General features: G+C 38.0%; 1 protein-coding gene across 2 annotated transcripts in view; it reads left to right on the forward strand.

The window, feature by feature from the left end:
* zmp:0000000625 (cadherin-2) overlaps positions 1–20870 on the forward strand; it is a 103052-nt gene that overhangs the window by 69406 nt on the left and 12776 nt on the right. For both annotated transcript variants that reach the window (XM_067452319.1, XM_067452320.1), the window contains 6 exons: positions 11322–11459; positions 12402–12557; positions 13704–13848; positions 13956–14128; positions 17873–18010; positions 18910–19095. In XM_067452319.1, coding sequence (XP_067308420.1) covers positions 11322–11459; positions 12402–12557; positions 13704–13848; positions 13956–14128; positions 17873–18010; positions 18910–19095 — 936 coding nt within the window. The remainder of the gene's footprint in view (positions 1–11321; positions 11460–12401; positions 12558–13703; positions 13849–13955; positions 14129–17872; positions 18011–18909; positions 19096–20870) is intronic.

The following is a 20870-nucleotide window of genomic DNA, read 5'->3' on the forward strand; positions in this document are numbered from 1 at the left end:
GAGGAAAGAGAAATAGAAAAGATCAAAGAATGCCTCACCTATGTGCAAGCCGACAAGCACAGCAAGTCTCCTCACTGGGACGCAACTTATCCATGGAAAGGAGATCCTGCGACACTGCCAGACAACCGACGTGCAGTGGAGGCAACTTTCCTCAATACTGAGAAACGCCTCGAAAGGGAGCCGGAATGGAAGGCTGCGTACAGGGAGCAAATCCACGAGATGATCTCTAGGGGAGCTGCCGTCAAACTCACTCAAGAAGAACTTGATAGCTGGAAGGGGCCGAAGTGGTACATCAGCCATTTAGTCGCACCAAATCCACACTCCTCCTCTACCCCTGTAAGAATTGTATGGAACAGCAGCCAAGAGTTCTGCGGGGTGAGTTTAAATGACCTTTTGTACAAAGGCCCAGACGTCCTCAATCAGATCAGAGGAGTCCTTCTAAGATTCAGGACTGGATTGTACGCCGCCTTAGGCGACGTGAAGAAAATGTATAACTCTGTTTGGCTTAAAGACGAAGAAGTTCATCTTCATCGATTCCTTTGGAGAGACAACCCAGAGGATGAGATTCAAACCTTCGCTGTCGTCAGAGTTAACATCGGTGATAAACCTGCTGGTTGTATTGCCCAGGTCGCTATGAGGGAGACTGCTAATCTTCCACAGTTTGCAGCCATGGTTGAAGAACGGCGTGTTCTGGTAGAAGACAGCTATGTCGATGACATATTAACATCCCACAATGACATCAAAACACTGGAAAAGATCACCAACGGAGTTGAAAAGATCTTGGAGGCTGGAGGCTTCTCCTTAAAGCCGTGGGTTTTGACAGCCCAAAGTGGGAGGTTAGAAACCGCAGTTAACTCCAGTAACAGTGAGAAAACTTTGTCTGCACCTAAGACTCTTGTGTTGCCTAATCAGATGCGAGACGAAGAAAGTAAAGCACTGGGTGTCGGCTACGAACCAGAGACCGACAAACTTCGGGTGTTGACGTCCATCAATTTCTCAAAGAAGCGAGGCAAAATGAGGACGGAAATTGATTTGAAGGAAGAGGAAGTAAGAAGTGGAACTCCAAACCCCTTAACTCGTCGAGTACTTCTAAGTCAGGTCGCTGGGTTCTACGACCCTATCGGTTTTGGCACTCCAGCAAAGCAGAAAGGAGTAATGCTTGTAAGGGAATCCTACCAAGAAGCAAGTATAGGTAATCCAACTAAAGATACTTGGGATGACCCACTGTCGCAAAAAATCCGGGAGGCTGCTATTAGACTCTTTGAAGAGTACGTGAGACTTGGCAAGATTAAGTTTGGAAGAAGTCTCACACCTTTTGGAGCCATGGGCTGCCCTATGGGTGTCACGTTTTCGGATGGGAGTGAGGCTTCCTACGGCGCCGTGCTTTATCTCCGCTGGGAAACACAAAGAGGAGTTGTTGTGAGGTTTGTTGAATCGAAAGCCAAACTTACTCCTCTCAACCAGAAAGGGGACGTAATCAAGGCAGAGTTATGTGGCGCTGTCTTCGCAACCCGGTTGAAAAGGTATTTTGAGAAGCACTGCCGCCTTGAGGTCAAACGCTGGGTCCACTTTGTGGATAGCCTAACTATCTTAGGGGCAATCCAGAAGGATAGTTATGGCTACCAAACATTCTTCTCCAACCGAATCGGTGAAATACAGATGGCTGGGCCAGTGGACGACTGGAGGTGGGTTGACGGCAATCTCAACATTTCTGACATCGTCACTAGGGGAGCAACTCCTGAAGAGCTCGATGAAGAGTCAGAATGGCAACAAGGCCCTGAATTCCTAAAAAGACCTGAAGCTGAATGGCCTGTGAAGATGGCCAGCGAAATTGTGACCAAAGTTGCTGATAAGGTGAAAAGGCTACAAAGAAAAGCATTCTCAGCTGTAACCACTAGAGCTCAATCGCAAAAGATTGCAAGACCCTGCAGCACTGATAATGGCGCTAACGTTGGAGTTAATATACTACAACCACTGCCAGAAGACCAAGGTCCAACTCAAGCAGTAGAGAGGCAGAGAAGGAAACTTTGGAGTGTGGCTCTTGTGCGCCTGGTGGAGCCCAAACGTTTCAGTATTTTATCAAAATTATGTGGAACTGTCGCTTGGGTTCGACGAGCTGCAGAATCTTGGCTAAGTTTGAAGAACCGAGCCTTGAATTCAGCGAAGTGGGAGGCAAATAGTTCTAAGCTATCTGTAGAAGAGCGAACAGTTGCTTTTCAAGACTTAGCCCTTGCTGCCCAGGACGGCTTGAACTTTAAGACTACAGCCTTGAACCGCCTAGTTGTAACTAAAGATGAAAACACAGGACTCTTGCTCTGTGGCGGTAGAGTACAATCTTGGAGTGAAGACCGTAGAGCAATACCATTGATTCCTTTCCAGTCATGGTTGGGGACTTTGCTGGCTAGAGAAGCTCACAAGGCCAACCATGAAGGTGTTGCTGCTACACTGCTACGTACGAGAAGAAAAGCTTGGGTCATAGAAGGCCGAAGGACAGTCAAGAAGATTATGAACGAGTGCGTTACTTGCAAGAAGCAAAGAGCAAAGCTATGCCAACAAGTAATGAGCGACCTTCCTCATGAGCGTACTAGCAGAGCAAACCCTTTTGAGTACACCACATTGGACCTTTTTGGTCCCTTCGAGGTCAGAGATGCAGTAAAGAAACGGACCAAGAAAAAGGTTTGGGGAGTTGTGTATTGTTGTATGGCTTCCAGAGCCATCCACGCGGACCTCGTTGACGACTTGTCTGCCGAGAGCTTTCTTCAAGCCTACTCCAGATTCACTGCCCTGAGGGGGCACCCTCGGAAGTTATGGTCTGACAGAGGCACAAATTTCATAGGTGCCAAGTCAGCTCTGAGAGATCTACACAAGCACTTAGCATGCTTAGAGAAGGTGGCTGTTGAGGACATAGCAGCAAAAAATGGAACTAAATGGCAGTGGGCTTTCCATCCTGCGGACTCGCCCCACAGAAATGGAGCGGCCGAGGCAGCTGTTAAACTTATCAAAAGAGCACTCAATAGTCTCGGCGGAACGACCGGTAGCTACACCTGGGGGGAGTTCCAGACTCTTCTCTACTCAGCAGCCAACTTAACTAACGAAAGACCCATCGACGCCAAGGCGCAAGAGCAAGAAGATGCAGTAGAGTACTTGACTCCTAACTCCCTCATCCTGGGACGCACTGGACAAAGAGGAGATATGCACTGTGTTGACTTGGAAACTCACTCCTGGCGTAGATTGAGGGCTATTCAAGCGGGAGTTGACAAATTCTGGTCAAAGTGGAGTGAACTAGCGGGACCAAACTTGTTTATCCGGCATAAGTGGCACAGAGTGGAAAGAAGTGTCCGGGTTGGAGATCTGGTTTGGATCGCAGACCAGAATGCCTTAAGAGGGCAGTTCCGGCTCGGTCGAATCGTTGTCACCTATCCGGACAAGTTTGGAGTGGTCCGGGATGCTGACGTGGCGACCTGTATAGGCCTTCCTGCCCCCCTTGTTGCTAGGACCCAGGCAAAAGATTCTACCTTACTTTCTACTATCATTCTTCGCAGGGATGTGCGGAGACTGGTCGTATTGATTCCTGTTGAGGACCAGCACAAAGTATAAAGTCCTTACCATTGGGTACCCAAGAGACACTTATTGTTTAGGTAATGGGTAACCCTGGAAGGCGGCTGAGTGGTTCAAGGGCAAACCTACACTCAGTAGGAGGCAAGGTGGTGGTGCCTACCTCCTTAGAGAGTACTTTTGAGCAAATGATAACATTAGAAAGCATTTGTTAATTCTGTGTATGCTGCTAAACTTGACTTTTAAGTTGTTGTTTCTACTGTGAAAACTCAAGTTACTTTGTAGTGGCCTCCTTGGATTTGCATCAGTCGGCCAAGTGGGAGGTGTTCGGTTCTTTGGGTCACTAAAATAAATAAATAATAATAGTGGTAAAATTCATGGTTATAAAAAGTCTACTTAAAATATTGGGAACAGTAGGATTTATTTAAGCAAAAAATATATTATATATTTACATCATAATGATTATTTTGTTGCGCGATGGTAATTTGGGTATCAGCATGCGCAGTTGCGCCGGAAGCTTCTTTATAAACATACAGAGTAACGTCTATTGTTATTCACAACCCATCATCAGGAGCACACAGCCCGTTGGTATGTAGCGAATTTAGAACCTTTTGAAAGTTCATCATAAGCTACGGTCTGCTGTACTTTAATTCAGGAATGTGTAAAGTTTCATACTTGTGTAATTGTCAACATTGGCTGCGTTTAGTCCGTGCTGAGAGACTTGATTCATAGTTAGGTTAGCGCGTGTACTGTTCAGTTCTCTGGGTTGCGATATGTTCGAACGCAGGATAATTCACAAATTACCAAGTGAACAAATGTAACAGACAGTTGTGTGGTAGGCAAAGGAGTTGCATCAATACAGTAAAGCATTGAGCTTCAGTGTTATAATGATTAATGCACTTTACCCGCTGACTCGTGTGATAGTTATACTCTGCGCACGAGCGCTGCGCAGATGCGATGCGCAGTAGCGCTGCGCCGCTATGCGTGATGGGAAATGTAGTTTCTGCGGTGTCTATACAGCTGTGTAGGACTGTATAGGAGATTATATTATAGTGTAATCTTATTTACAGCAGAAATAGACCTAGTTATTTTATTGTAACTACTTCATGGTTGTTTATTTTGCATTATATGTTCAATGGATATTTTTGTAACACTGTTTTATTTCTTATTTTAGGTTTATGACCTGTGGTCAGTTGTATAAATAAAACAAAAATACAAGACTAATGACAAACACGAGTCGTGCCATGTGTGCTGCCTGTTGCTAGCCCATTCGGATGGCTGAAAATTTAAAAAGATCCGAACAGTGGATATGGATAAAGGCTAATGTAATGAACTGACGGTAACAACACGCTGTTGACACTCGCGCATCTTGAGGAGAAATAGAAAAGGCGCCGCTCACACATAGTAATTGCAGTAAATATTCAAAATGTTACGTTTTTATCTTTATAACATATGATACAGTTAAACAACATCACACAACCAAATTTGCTGTTTTCCTGAATACCATCACGATTGAAAATGTCACTGATTTCCTATGACAGCTCCATAAACAATCATTAACAAAGTTACTTACATTTTAGATGCAATTTTGAGTGTTTTTGTTCTATTTCAGCTGCGAAAATAGTTCCAAACAAAGATTCCAAGCAACAAAGTTCCAAACAGCAGAACCATATGCGATACACTCATGCGATACACTTCTGAATGTGATACACTCATTCAAAACACAGTCTCATGTGTTCTGAATGAGTGTTTGAATCAATAGGTTGAATCAAAGATTCAATAACCTGTTCGTAAACGACTGCCTCATTCTTAAAGGAATCAGTCGTTTGAATGAATCGTTTGAATTAATGACTCAATGACTCACTCATTAAGACTCACCTACTGCCACCTACTGGTGGTTTAGTTTCCTATTTTTTACAACATTTATTTTGTTTATTCAAAAATACAAATCTCATAACATTATTTACTGCAGTAGTAATTTTTCTGGATAAATAATTTAATTTGATTGGTAACATCCCTATAGTGTCTTATTTTAATTTAATGAATAGATCAAATTTAAGAATATAATATAAAACCTGAAGCATAGCTTAGGGGGAAATGCCCTTCATAAAGGTAAAATATCACAAATATGCTGATTTAAAATATGTCAAAGCTGATTGAATACTGAGAATATTGCTTCAGAATAAGTTATATTTACAACACACACAAATCTAACTTTTTTCCAGACAAGCACATTTTTTACTCGGACAAGTGAATGACCGATTTACTTATCCGAAGGAGAAGCACATGAGCATGCTTAATGTCGAGCCCTAAATTATATTTTAGATTTGAATGCACATTTAATAAAAATGTTTACAATGTTTGGTAACTATCAGATTACTATTGTATGTTTGACCAATACACTGTTTTGTTTCCACTTCTACACTTAATTTATTTAAAGAAGTTTGATTACATTCTATTTTAGGTTTGAATGCACAGTTGTTTTTTTAAATAAATAAGAATTCAACACTTTGCATACATCTGTTATTTTGTCTTATTATCTTTATTTAGTAAAGTATGGTGCCTTTAGTCTCTTCAAGGAAGGTATAAGGTGTAAGGTATACAGTTTATTATTAATTTAGCAATAGTATCGGATCGGTATCGGGTATCGACAGATACACAAAGCCCAGACATCGTTATCGGTATCCGGACTGAAAAAGTCGGATCAGTGCACCCCTAGAACGTATGAAGATACATTACATTTTGGTCCACACATTAATCATTTGAAACAAAAGTTAAAGAAACAGTTTGGGTTTTATTTTTAGAAATAAGTCTTGTTTTTAATTTAATGTAAGGAACAAACTTGTGTCTGCTACTTTCTTACTGGTTTTTGACTGTGTGGATCAACATGCTCCTTTTTAGCTTCTTGCCTCTCTAGACATTCTGTATCATAGTGCCTTATGATTTATTACAGATTGTAAATTCTCAACACTGTGCATCATTGTGCATTGTGTAAAAGAGGTCATTGTTAACCATTCCAAAAACAATGCACTGGTGTTTATTAATATATAAAGCTATACTAGGTCACTTACCCTCATATCTCTGTTGTGTTATTCACCAGAAATGCAATTATGTATTGTTCTCAACTAGGGCTGCGATTGTTTACAACAATAACAGCTCCTCCTCTTGTCAGTCAAGATAATTCTCCTTGAATCAGACTAAATTCCTGAATTATTTTGTCCATTTTTAATGTCAACATTAATGATATCTGCAATACATCATGTTGGTTCTGTTCTGTTTACCCTAAGGGGGTTTATTGTTGCTCTCTCTCTTGTTCTTGCCCATAACAGAACCATACCGCCAATCCAAACGATATGCTAATGGTTAATCAATAATCTTTGACGATAGTGGTCCTGACAGAAATGCGTTATTCAGTGCTGTAATTTGGTGCGACTGGTTGAAGTTTTCCATGCACAGACAGACTAATCCATACTGATTTTCATTATTGATTAATATTTATTTTATCGATTCGTTGTTGCAGCCCTATTCTCAACCCTGTTGTACATCCTGTTAGACAGGACATTTCTTAAATATGCAGCAACCACTTGAATTTTATTCAAACTAAACCACTATATGTTTGAGCCGAGAAAAGGTTCTCTGGAGACTTTTTGATTTTCTTGATGAGATCGGAGCTTTTCAGGAAAGCAAGAATGGTAATAATCAAGAGTCTATGGATATGAAATACCTTTCTGACTTAGCTTTCTTTCTGGACATCACAGAGCTGCTCAATGTTTTATATAAAATTAATAAATAAATCTACTGCAATCACAGAATCAATTAACTTTATGGATCATGTCTCTCACCTAAATCTGGCCAGACAATTTCACCTACATCACAACATCATACATCTTATATTCTCACAAGTTGAGAACCAAAAAAATTCTTTGAGGTGGATGGTGTTGTTCTAGACCACCATGTCAACAATGCCATGTTCTTGTTTAATTGAAAATTGTCTTGTTCTTCCATCTGGATGTACCAATTTTGGAAAAGTAGAAATATTCACAATAGAGGACTAGAAATACAACACTCTCTATTGACATTGTATTGCGTGAAAAGCTCTCTGACTAAATATAAAATATCTTAAACTGCGTTTCGAAGATGAACAGAGGTCTTATAGGTGTGGAATGATATGAGGTCGTTAATGACATAAATTTCATTTTTGGGTGAACTAACACTTTAATAACTTAGCAGTTATCAATTTGGGTCTAATGGAGAACATACTTAAGTTCTGTTTGTTGTGTTTGGAACCTGACCTGAGTTTGGGGAAATGTGTCAAATCGATTGAGAAAAAGTGTTAATATGATGAAACTAAATATGAGCTGAACCATGGCATCTTTAATTTTAATTTAATATTACTTTTGGTATTGTTATAATGCAACATTTACTTTTGGCCCATGATTTTTGGCCCTTCAGGAAAAGGTTTGGGCAACTCTGTCCGAGATGTTTTGAGGGGTAAGACTAATAAACGGAGGACATTTTCAGTATATTTTGAGCGACATGTCATAAGCAATTGTTGGAACCAGCTGATAGTTGTACAAAATTAATTGCATGAGAGTACAAAAGCACTGGCAATTTGTCCAGAAGAAAGAAAAATTCTTTTTATGATTTGCACAAGTTGACTTTGTGAGCGGAGGTTGAACAAGTATTTTTAAGAATTTCAATTGTGGTTACATAAAAAAAGAACAAAGGTGCTCTTTATTCTGGTTGATATGATACTCATTGTGGACTTATAGTGACACCTTGTGGCATGGATGTTGCAAGGTTTTAGTTAGCAAAGCCATTGTAAAAATGCACTAGTCACTGTCAGCAATGAGTGAAAGTGAGTGGAAGTGTCCATTAACTGGCATGAGAAGTGTTCAGCCGGTCATGTGATCTCATCCCGTCACCCTCCATGAGCTGACCCTGTCTAAACATACCAGAATCAAAGGGTGCTTCAGCTAAGTGTCATTCCAGGGGTGTGAACACTTATGCAGTTAGTTATTCCAGTTAGTTTGGTTTTATTCTGTATTATGCTGGGTTTTTAGTGTTATTGCATTGGTTGTCATTTTACATTGAAGAGCTGATATTATTGATTTTTTTTTTTGCATCACAAAAAAACATTTATTTTATTTGAGGTGGGTAAACTTTTTATGTCCACTTCATGTGTGAACTCATTTATTTTATGTATTTTTTTGTTAGGATGTTGTAACGCGATGTAAAGCTGTTCTCTTGGAGATTGTAGAGATTGAAGAGATTGAAATGTACAGGGAAGAGAATCTGTGGGGGTTTTATACAAAGATATTTTTTTTTCTGATACCATTTTTAAATAGAGTGGTGGCTTAGGTAGTTTTAAAGTTTAACAGATACTTCATTGTAATTGGTCAGTGACTGATTGATGGCTGTGATTGCCTGTGAAATACAGGAGGCCCATCTGCACAGCAAGTTTGTGAAAAATGTGTCACCAATTACCATTATATTCTAGCCTGACAAGCCAGACCCACATCAAGATGTTTGGTCTGGAAACTCACCATTGACAGGGCTCAATCCGAGGGGCGGGATAAACGGTTGTCTTTCAAACTCCCTCTGCACGGCGTGCACGCAATTGGATAGAGCTACAACCAACCAGTGCTAGTTGAAAGATTAAACTTTCAGAACACATCTTCCCTTCTTAAGAATGACTTCAGTGCCGTTCTTTGTTCTTTTCTCAGAGAAAAGCTTAATATACTTTTATATAGACACTTAAATATACATAAGTAAGTTAAAATAGTGAGTTAAAATACAGACTAACTGTATATGGAAGTGGCAATAATAATTCTTGCAATTATAGTTAGACAACACGTTTTATTTGCACATATCTCAACTAATGTGACCATTATAAAGGTGTTTAAACAAGAAAACACATCCTCCTGCCCATATTTGACAATCACAATATCAGATATTTCATTCTATAGGTAACAAAATTGTGAATATTTTTAAAGGTGTCATAAACTGGCTTTTACATTTTTTTATACTGTTGTCTGAGGTCAATTAATGACGTTTGTGTGTTTTTTACATTCAAAAACATTATAACTAATAAATAATAGGCTATTTTCTACACCGGTTTTGAGGCTGTCTTCTGAATGCGGGGTTTTGTCAGGTTTTTAGATGGGCGTTTGGAAGTAAACACCCATGGCTAGGAATGGAGAAGATTTGCATATTTAATGAGCTTCAGCTCCCCTGTCAGTCCAGTTGACATGAGGGAGGGATTGTTTTGAAAGCGGCAAACGGAATTATTCTTTCGATCACAGGGCTCGTCAATGTCTTTATCAAACAAACACAATGATTTATTTCTCATCCACCCATGATTGATTGGAATATTATTTTTGTATTACTTGCCCGCCCGATCGGTGGATATAAGCACTAACCGCGAAAACACACACACACACACACACACACACACACACACACACACACACACACACACACACACGCCCAGATCAAGAAAGGAATATTATTTCACTAATTGAGATTCACCTGCCTGCTGATGGGCGTACGCTTTGATAGCCAATCTGAAAAACACAGAGCCCCAGGACTACTATTACACATATAAAAAGGATATTTTTATATGTAATAGTATAAAAATTCCGTTCCTGTCGGATCCAATATAGAAGGCACAGCATTGTGTTTTAATCTCGATTTGTCTGCAAATCCAGCATCAACCTGAGACTTGTTCACATGTGTACATGTCTTCCCCAGGTGAGCTGAAACTTCATTAAAAATAAATGAAGTATCACACATTTCTAATATTATGATCCGAAGGAAACTTATGCAGCTACTGTGTTCTTCCACAACCAGGAAAAAACGCATTATCTGGCTATTTTCTCCGTCATGTTTATTGCTGCTGGCTTGCATAATCCAAACAGCTCCATGAGTCGGTGGGCGGGGCTACTAAATTAGACGGGATTATTATTCTTTAGAGGCGGTTTTCTTCAACATGATGACGTCAAGTTGCACACACAATTGTTTTCTGGGCCTGGTATCTATAAAAGCTTTTCTTTTTGACTAAAAATAAAGTTTTCAGCTCTGAAATTTTCAGGATATTCTTATATTACCATGACCTTTTATATATCAAGGGGAAAGTAGATTTCTTATTTCATCACCCCTTTAATGAAAAGGAAAAATTAAATAAAAACAGATCATCATTAATACAACACTGTTGTGACTGCGGTGCGTCATGTAAGTGACAAGCAATGACCATGGAATGTCACCATGGAAACAAAAAGTGATACATTCTAAATAAACTGTGAAGGAGAACTCTCAGCATGCAATCGCAAATTCAGTTCTCTTTCACGTCTTATTACGCTTGAATGGTCGAATGCACATACAATTATGTCAAAATGTTGAGAACAAAGTTATATTTAATTCACATAATGAAGATTGCCATATAATATTTTTACATTTGATTAGTCAGTTTCTGTACTATTTCTAACAACGTTAAATAAACCTATTGTACATGAAAAAACGTCATTAGTTTAATTCCTATTAAACACACCTATACTCATTACTGTTATGCCGGATTCTCTACTTAGTTGTAAATAATGCCACAATTAAAAAATATGTTAATGGTTCTTAAAATAGACTTTTCAGTGTTTTTTTGCATACCCCCCCCCCCCCCCCCAAATGTAAACACCTGCTGCTGTATTACATTGCATCTGTTCATTGTTACACAATTTTAACACATTTTTCTTCACCTATGACCATTTCTGCAGGAACAAGATATACCAGAAATAGTGTTTCCTTCCCGATTGATAGACATGTCTCTCAAACGCATAAAGAGAGATTGGGTTATTCCTCCTATCAATGTGGCAGAAAACTCAAGAGGGCCTTTCCCATTGAAACTGGTCAGGGTAAGATCAACACTCTCTCTCTCACACACACACACACACACATATATCATATTCTATAGATTATATTTATCCATATGTACTCATACACGCATTATACAGTGTGTGAACACAATATATTTTTATGCGTATTGATATAGTATGCTGAATCTGCTGTTGTAAAGGGTAAATGCCTTTGTTTACTCCCTATGCTCCTGAAAAGAATAAAGTAAATTCACTTATGGAGAAAGTCATGTCCATAGATTTTATTAACTCTTTCCCTGTTTTTTATTTTATTTTATTTTTTTAAGTTGCAAGCCACTGCCAGCATTTTTGATCATTTTTACAAAAGTTGTATGTATATCTGAACATGCAATATATCGAAAGAAAGAACAAAAAAAGCTGTTTTATTCTAGCTTCATTCCTTCTTTTTTTTATTAATACTTGAATTAACTTTATTAATACTTGAATGTTTGTAAGTTAAATAAAAAAGCAACATTTAAGCAGAAAGCTGAGAAAATCTTGCTTTTGTCAAAGACTACATCCAGATAGGATTCAGAGCGATTATCAACCACAGTTGGAGTAGATGGAGTCCATCAACACCCCTAAAGCTTCACAGTCCCAGCTCATCCTGGGTCGACATTTCACTCAGTAACATTAGGGAGTTTTGATTTATATGGTGTTTAATGCTGATGATTGTATTATTTTATATGATTACATATGATATTGCTTGCTCCTGCTTTGCATGTGTTTTGTTTAGGAGATTCAGTAATCTTTCAGAAGATGTGTCATAGCGCCCCATACCATATAACAGTGAAAACACAGTAACCCATACATTTCTGTCAGTGGCGGGGAAAGAGTTAAACATTCTGTTTCAAGATATATAATGTATTTAATTGCAAAATTAAAATGCATTGTGAAAGCTGCTTCATGTTGTTCAGGGCTGTGCTCTCTGCTATCGCGCAGATTCGTTCAGATAATGATGAGAAGGTCAATTTACGCTACAGCGTGACAGGTCCCGGGGCCGACCAGCCCCCCACTGGTGTCTTTTCCATTGACCCCGTCTCAGGACAACTAACCGTCCTCAAGCCTCTGGACCGAGAGCACTTGCCAAGCTTCAATGTGAGTTCATCAAAGCTGACCTTTTCTGTACTTTAAACTAGAATGTTCTGGTTTTTTTAAAAGAATATTCTATGTGAAAGTCCTTCTCTGGATCTGAAACAGAAAGTTGTAGCATTTCAATCAGCATTTCCACAGTATTGATCTCTCGGTATACACAACGTAGGCTAAACATTTGATTTTAAGTGTATAAAGGACTGGGCTCTTTCTAATGTGCAAAATGTTTTCAAAATCAGCTATTTAATGAGCTGTTTGAATGACTAGTGAATCTTAACCCCTATAATATTTAGCTAAATAATTTCACTGATCAGATGTGTTCTCAGAAATGTTAACATAACTGTTCAACTATTTCATGAAAGTTACATTTCTAGCCTTTATAAACCACATTCTTGTTTAAACATATGCTCATAATGGCCTACGCCTAAAAGCTAATTGACGTGTTTGTGAGTTCAAGACTTTATAATTGTAATGCTTTACTGGTTGGATGTTCCCAGGCCTATTAAACTCATTACAGTTGCTGAAAATGCAGCATCTAGAGTGCTGCTCAACTAGTGTGATCATATTAGCCTGCTTTATCTACACTACACTGGCTGTCACTGGCTGTCTTTACATAAATGTAGGGTCAGTAACATAAAAAACTACTGTTCTGAACTCAACAGCATGATAAAACTCTCTCAGAGAAGTTGTGTCTCTTAGTTAATATGCAATAACAACTGGCTGGATGTACAGTATACCACTTATTACATGACTATTATCTGTCATCATCATCAGGTAATAACTGACCACTCAGACCCAGATGTCATGATTGACCAATTTAAATGAAGCATTCCAGAGAGTCAGTATTATAATAATCGCCTTTAAATCTGACCTGCAGTGGTTAAAGTGAGGATATGAAACCAGTCCTGAGATTTAACATGACCCCATGATTTAATTTACATTACTAAATGTGAGAAGTACCCTTTTCTAGACATTTTCTCAATTTATTGTCCAATATGTATTTAAATATTTGTTGCCGTATAGTCAGTGAGCAAAGTAAAATTAATCTGCACATTTCAGTACATTGAAATAGTAAAACTGAAATGTTAAATGTGTTTTGCATGCCCTGTATTTATTGATTTATATACAGTACTCTGTGTGTTATGGCATCAGTTGAGGGCTCATGCTGTGGACCTGAATGGTAATCAGGTAGAAAACCCCATTGACATCATGATCAACGTTATTGACATGAATGACAACCGCCCAGAGTTCATCCAGCAGATCTGGAATGGAAGTGTTCCTGAAGGCTCTAAACCAGGTTAACCCATTTCACATGTGTTCACGTGCACGACAAGCTCTCTGATTGATACAATTTTGCTGAGTGTGTGTGTGTGTGTTATTATAGCTTGTATTTCATTTCCATAGGCACAACAGTAATGACAGTGACGGCAATGGATAAGGATGATCCCAAAACTCTTAACGGACAACTGCGCTATAAGATCGTGTCTCAGAATCCCGACAGCCCCAGTCCAAACATGTTCACCATTAACAACAGGACAGGAAGTGTCATCACTGTTGCTGCTGGGCTAGACCGAGAGGTACATCAATAGCACATTATATCTGACTGTGTGATTGTAAATCCTGACCTCTGCAAAGACATCTTGATTAGTTTAACTGGTCCAGAACTGTTTTTTTTAATATATATGTAGGGTCAAATCTATGTAAATTAAATCAAAACAGCTGCAAACACAAAAGATGATTCTGTATATTGTCACTGTTGGGCGGAAACTTATATATCCATATAACAAGAACTGCCAGTTATCAGAATAGCTTTTTCCTGGTAGCCACAAACATTCCAAATACCATCTGGGTTGTAAAATTACATTATTTTTGTTTTCTTCTGTAAATTACTTTTAAATGACTGTTTAGTTTTTTTTTTTGTTGTTGTTGTTGTTAAAGGGATAGGTCACCTAAAAATAAAATAAAGATATTTTGAAGAATGTTGTAACCAGACTCTTGATGGTAGCCATTGACTTCCATAGTAATTTTTTCCTACTATGGAAGTCAATGGCTACCATCACCTGTCTGGTTGCCAACTCTCTTTAAAATATCTTATTTTATGTTCAGCAGAAGAAACTCATGCAGGTTTAAAACAACATAAGAGTGAGTAAATTATGACAGAATTTTCCTTTTTGGGCGAACTATACCTTTAAAGCACTGTATTTGGTATCTGTAATTACAATAAAGCCTTGTTTATGCTCGACTTGAGCGCGAGGGCGCGTGCGCCAAAATTGACGTCAACACGGAGTGGGCGGTTGTGCGCGTTGGGTGACAAGACCCCATTTCGCCTGGGGGTGTTCAGCGCATTTTTTGTAACAGTGTGCGCGGCTCCGCATCCGAAGATGAACGAGTTCTCGCCGAATGTAGCCGAGCATGACGTCTCATTACACCTCATTGCACATAAAAATGAGGTGCTTATATTTACAAAATGAGCCTATAAAAGCAGAAATAAGCCCTTTTAAATAAAGATCCATGTTTAATCAAATAAATAAATAAATCACAACAGTAAAATATTTAGTTAATTTAGTTGCATACATATATTTTGTTCTCATGTCACAAGTAATAATATCAAGCCAAGGTTTACTGAGTTTTGTGGGTTTTGGTGAAATGTACTAAAATAAATATCATCACCTGTGTACATTAGCCCTCTTCTTCTCGACGCTTTTTCCTGTTGGTTTATAGAATTATTACTCAGAGTCGCCCTCTGTCATTTCAAAGAATAGCACAAGGGCGAGCGCGCCAAGTATAACTGCCTCGTCCGTTTGTGGAGGAGGAGCATGCGCACTCACGCAGTCAGCGGAGGCTCGCGCTGAGGAGCCAGGCGACAGTATAAACAAGGCTTAAAGGGGTACTTCAGCGCTGGGAAGATGAATCTGTATTTTAACTTGGTCATCAATGTAGTAGAAATGTGAAATTATTTTTGAATTCGGTGCTTTCTAGACTGAGAAAAGACAGAAAATGTATTTTTGTCTCATGGGGATGAAAGACTACAATTCCCAGAATTTCGCTGCCCTGTGAGCAGGGGTGGTAAGTAATCAAGTAAAAATACTTTGATACTTTACTTAAGTATTTTTTGGGGGGATCTGTACTTTACTTGAGTAAATTTTATTTGCATCTACTTTTACTCTTACTCCACTACATTATTAAAGGCAAAGTTTACTTTTTACTCCAATACATTTCCCCATGCCCGCTCCAAGTATTAAGTATTTATTACACTTGATTTCCAAACCGGTCTGGTCATTCATGGATAATCCAGTCGGGTATAGACTTGGAAAAGCTGACAAGTCAGGTTTGCCACACTAACGTTAGCTCAGTGTTTCCCCAACTTTTTCATTTTTCGGCACACAATTTACTATGAAAACATCAGAAACATTTTACAATACAGGTGCACTATTATAATTCATGCCTAACTAATGCACAGATAATCATGAGTTAATGTATTACTAATGAAGAACTAAACCATTTATTAATGATTACTGCATCAGCAACTAATGAACATTCTCTATGATTAATGGATTAAGTAATATATGAATTGCTATTAATTAAATATGACATCATTAATTCCCTAATAACATATAACATGACCTAATAATGTAAATTCATGTATTCAAAGCCATGCATTCCGACTCTCAGTTGTCTGTTTAATTAATCATTAATCATAGCAATTGGCAAAATTATATTATGACTTTACTTGTTGAGGCACATGACTATTAACTAATTGTTACGTAATATGTCATTGTGGTTATGGCTTTTTTGAATTTTGAATTAGTTAATAGTATCTTGCTCCTCATCTGTTTTATGGAGCTAATGTTATGGAACATGTCTATTTTAAGTTTAACCCCTATACTGCGTTAAGGTGCTTTATTGTCTCCTATTAATTGCAAATCTAACAAATTCGTAATTGCAGTATCTAATCTTATCATTTGTTCAATTAAAGCATTGCATATCAGTCCCAAAAGATTTTATCTGCTTAATTATTGATATTTACAGTTAATTTGAATATTTACTTTTTACTTTCGGTACTTGAGTACGTTATAAATCTGATACTTTTGTACTTTTACTCAAGTGATGTTTGAATGGAGGAGTCTCTACTTTTACTGGAGTACTTTTTTATTTAGGTATATATACTTTCACTCGAGTATAACTTTTGAGTACTTTTACCACCTCTGCCTGTGAGGCCACTCCCAAAGCCACCTACTGGATTACTGTGACTGAGTTGGAGAAGACACTACAATTAAAAACTGAACGTGTCTGTTCAATATAATGAGTGAGTCACCGCGCGAGTATCACAGCACTGAGCACTAACTGCAGGAGTCTAACTGAGCTGATGAGCTCTCATGATGAGAGCTGAGGTAATCGCGACTACACTCGCGACATACATTCACAACACGATTTCAGTCTGGCGCGTTTCAGTTCATGCATTTGCAAGCTTAACTTTCATAGAAATTAATTTGAGAAGTTAAAAGACTTACATTGCTCCGTTTAAATGAGTGCCTGTAGCTGAGCTGAGCTCTGAGTGTGATCTCCCATCCCCCGTGTGCGGGCTCAAAACATGCGGAAATGGCTCCCTCTGCTGGCTGTAGTCTTTAGCCTTTGGACAAACATTTTTCTAGAAATAAGATGCATAAATCTCTTGTCTCAGGGAGATATGAGGGGGGAAAGACCAATCATTTGAATATACTCCAGGGTTTCTACTGATACAAAGCCATATGCTAATTGCTGAAGTAACCCTTTAATGCAATCCATGCATGTGTATTAATAATGTGCTCTGGGGAAATCCTTATACCAGTGACAAATTCTGCATACTTGGCCAATAAAGCTGATTCAGTTCAGGACACAGTTTGAATTACATCATTAGTTTATACAGCATTTATCATAGATTTGTCTCCATGTGACTACTGGGGAGTACGAATCAATCCCAAATGAATTAATTTACCATGCCCATAGCCATAGAAAGAAGAAATCAAACATAACTTTTTGAGCACCATCTTATATAAACAACAATCGACATATCACAAAGAAAAGAACGCAGCTTGTTACAGGTGGAAATAGAACACAGCGCTGGAGTCCTTGAGGCAAAACTCTATTTCATCCATCCTACAAAAGGACCACTATAATCTGTTTGCATTGTAACAATTAAGTATCCCTTTTTTCCTAAGGCATATGTTCTTTTCTTCTTCTGACTTTGTGGTGAAATGAAAATGTTTTTATAAGATTTGCTTTTTTCTAAGTGAAAAGAAAAGTGTAAATGTGCACATTCGCTTTGTGGTCTGTCTTTGCAGAAAGTGCCGCAGTACACACTGATTATTCAAGCCACTGACATGGAAGGAAACCCCATGTACGGTCTTTCTAACACAGCCACTGCTGTTATCACCATCACAGACATCAACGACAATCCTCCAGAGTTCACCTCTGACACGGTAAGCTCCGGCACTCATGAACTCATTTCATAATTTATGTTCAGTTATTGAACCGAACACTGAACTGACTTCAGCTGAAAAATGACTCTTTTTAGAGCTGCTTTCCAACAGAATTGAACTTTATCTGCATCACTCAATCATTATTTTCACTGTAAAACTGCTTTGAAAATCTTTGATCGCACTATGGAAATAAAGGTGACTGGACTTATACCTGAGAATCAACCAACTATTGATAGGGTGCCCATATTATTATTTTTTTTGACCCAAAATTTTAGATTTTTTTTTTTGCTGAACTCTGATAATGTGAGCTCCTAAAACACTTGTATCTTTATTCTCAACTAAAGTGCCATCTTTAAATATCAAGCATTTTGCTTCCCATGGATATTGACTAGAACAAAAGAATGGACATGAAAATTTGTACTTTTGTTTGGATGTCGTTTTGGTTCAGGATAGCTGTCATTTGCTGCACTTGACGAGCAACAGTATGATACCATCCACAGCAATTCACTCGTCCGTGCTCGTTCGTAACCAAGACAATGGTTAAGAGAAGGAAATTTGACCAATAGTTGCTGTAAGCATTTTAAATTCAACCAACTAGCTGTCATTATAGCTGTCATTTGCTGACTTGCTGTTATTTGAAATACATGTCATATAGCTATTATAGCTGTCATTGACAGCTGCAAATGAGAATTACAGAGAGGTGTTAAAGCAAATATGCATAGACCATAACCACATCATAATGAAACTAAAGCCAAATCAAATATATTTCCACCAATTTATGTTTTCCTTTTCATCCTGATGGAAGCCAAACGAACAATTCAGTATTAGCATGTGGCAGGTAAATAATAACATTGCATGCCCTCTGTTTTACTGTCACATACACGTGTTATGTTATGCAGTTCTTTGGCGAGGTTCCAGAGAACCAGATCAACATTATTGTGGCGAATTTGACGGTGACAGACAGAGATCAGCCCAACACAGCAGCGTGGAACACTCTCTACAGGATAACAGCGGGTGACCCCGGAGCTCACTTCTCTGTGCCCACTGATCCGGTTTCTAATCGAGGCCTGGTGACTGTCATCAAGGTAGTGATTTTTTTAGACAAGGAATGACCTGTAAAATATCAGATTAATAAAATGTTTACTGCAAAGATGTAACAAATTTGATTGGATTTTTAGATTACAGCTGCTTAATTTTCAGTTTTGTGTGGTTTGATTCTCAAAAATGTTCATTTTATTAACTCAATTATTTTTATTTCAATGAACTCAAAATTTTAAGGCAATTAGGTAACTTATTTTTTAAATATTTTTTTACAGTGTATTTTCTTACCGGTTGAAGTAAATGTTTGAATTTGAAGGTGAATTTGAAATAACTTCAATTAAATTCAAAAAAATTTGGTTAACAACAAGCTCTTTGAATGCAATTGCAAAAAAAAATATCTTTGATATTTATTTCCATGTTTATTGTAGATTTACTATTATTGGTATGGCAAATTTATCACCTTTTGGTCAAAAATCACAGCTTTATATCTAAAGTATTTTTGTCATTTATGTAATTCGTAGAAAAAAAAATAAGTTTTTGCAGGCAGGTAATTTTTTTTGATAGTTTGTCAACTTAAGACCACTGAAGGGTTTAATTATAACTTTATTATATTTCCATTTGCATGTCAGCCTGCAGAAATGCCTTTTGCTTGGCCGACTGCATACCCAATCAGAAACTTAGCCAGGCACTGTGTTTTTCCTGAAGCACTGCAGAGCACAGCCTCTGATTTATGAAACACACCTGCCAGAGGGCGCCCTCAAGCAGAAAGTCCACAAGAGAGAAGTCATAAACCATATATAACCCTTCATATGGACAAAGACATTCATATATCACTGTAGCTGAATGAAGTCCAGATTGAGACGGAGCAAGATAGTAATTTCATAAATTGCTGTGTTTTGATGCTATGCAAATCTAAGCTGACATACTAGTTGGCCTTTATGCACCTGTTGCCAGGAGCTAAAATTCTTTTTTAAGAAGTGCATTAATACAAAGACAAAGGAAGGTGAAATGAGAAGTTTGTTAAAGGGATGAGTAATTAAAACAATGTGATTAGAAAGGCCTCAGTTAAAATAATAAAGGGGTGGAAGGTTTCATGTTAAATAAACAGCAATTATAGGACAACCCAAGAATATCACAGACTTTCCCACCTCATCCTAAACTAAGGAATCTTCACTGAATATTAAAAAACATTCCTCTTTTTTCTCTTTCTCTGACTCATGGTGTCTTCAATGGTGCATTATTCTTAAAAACTATATTTATACCGGTCATTTTATAACACACCTCTGTATGACTTGCAGGACTTTATCTTAAATAAAGTGCTATTTTTTCTTTATATTAGCCAATGATGATTCTGAAAGAAAACATGTACTGTTGCTATAGTAACTAACGCAACTTTCACATGCATCTAATTGACAGATAAACCGCAAGCTTATTTCAGTGTTGTTAATGTTATTTACGCAAACTGTTTCTTTGTACATTCAGTTTAATGTACATATTTATGTATGTAATATATTTAGAGGGCAAATTTGTTGTTAATCTGAACTGTGCGCATGCATTTTAGACACTCACATTATGTTCTTGCTCCATTCATGCAACAAAAGTGAAATGCATACAGTTCTCTCACTTCTACTCATGTGCCAGTGATTTTAGCCCTCCATTCCGTAGGTTGCCGACTCCTGGCTTACACAAAGACAAGAACAAGAGCACATGGTCAGGAATTACACATCAGTGTCACGTCACCAATTATTAGACTCACAGAAGTGGCATAACCGTGAAAAGAATATAATATAATATAATATTCTGAATTTTACAATAACAC

This window comes from Pseudorasbora parva, chromosome 9 (genome assembly GCF_024679245.1).
Source record: "Pseudorasbora parva isolate DD20220531a chromosome 9, ASM2467924v1, whole genome shotgun sequence".
NCBI lineage: Eukaryota > Metazoa > Chordata > Actinopteri > Cypriniformes > Gobionidae > Pseudorasbora > Pseudorasbora parva.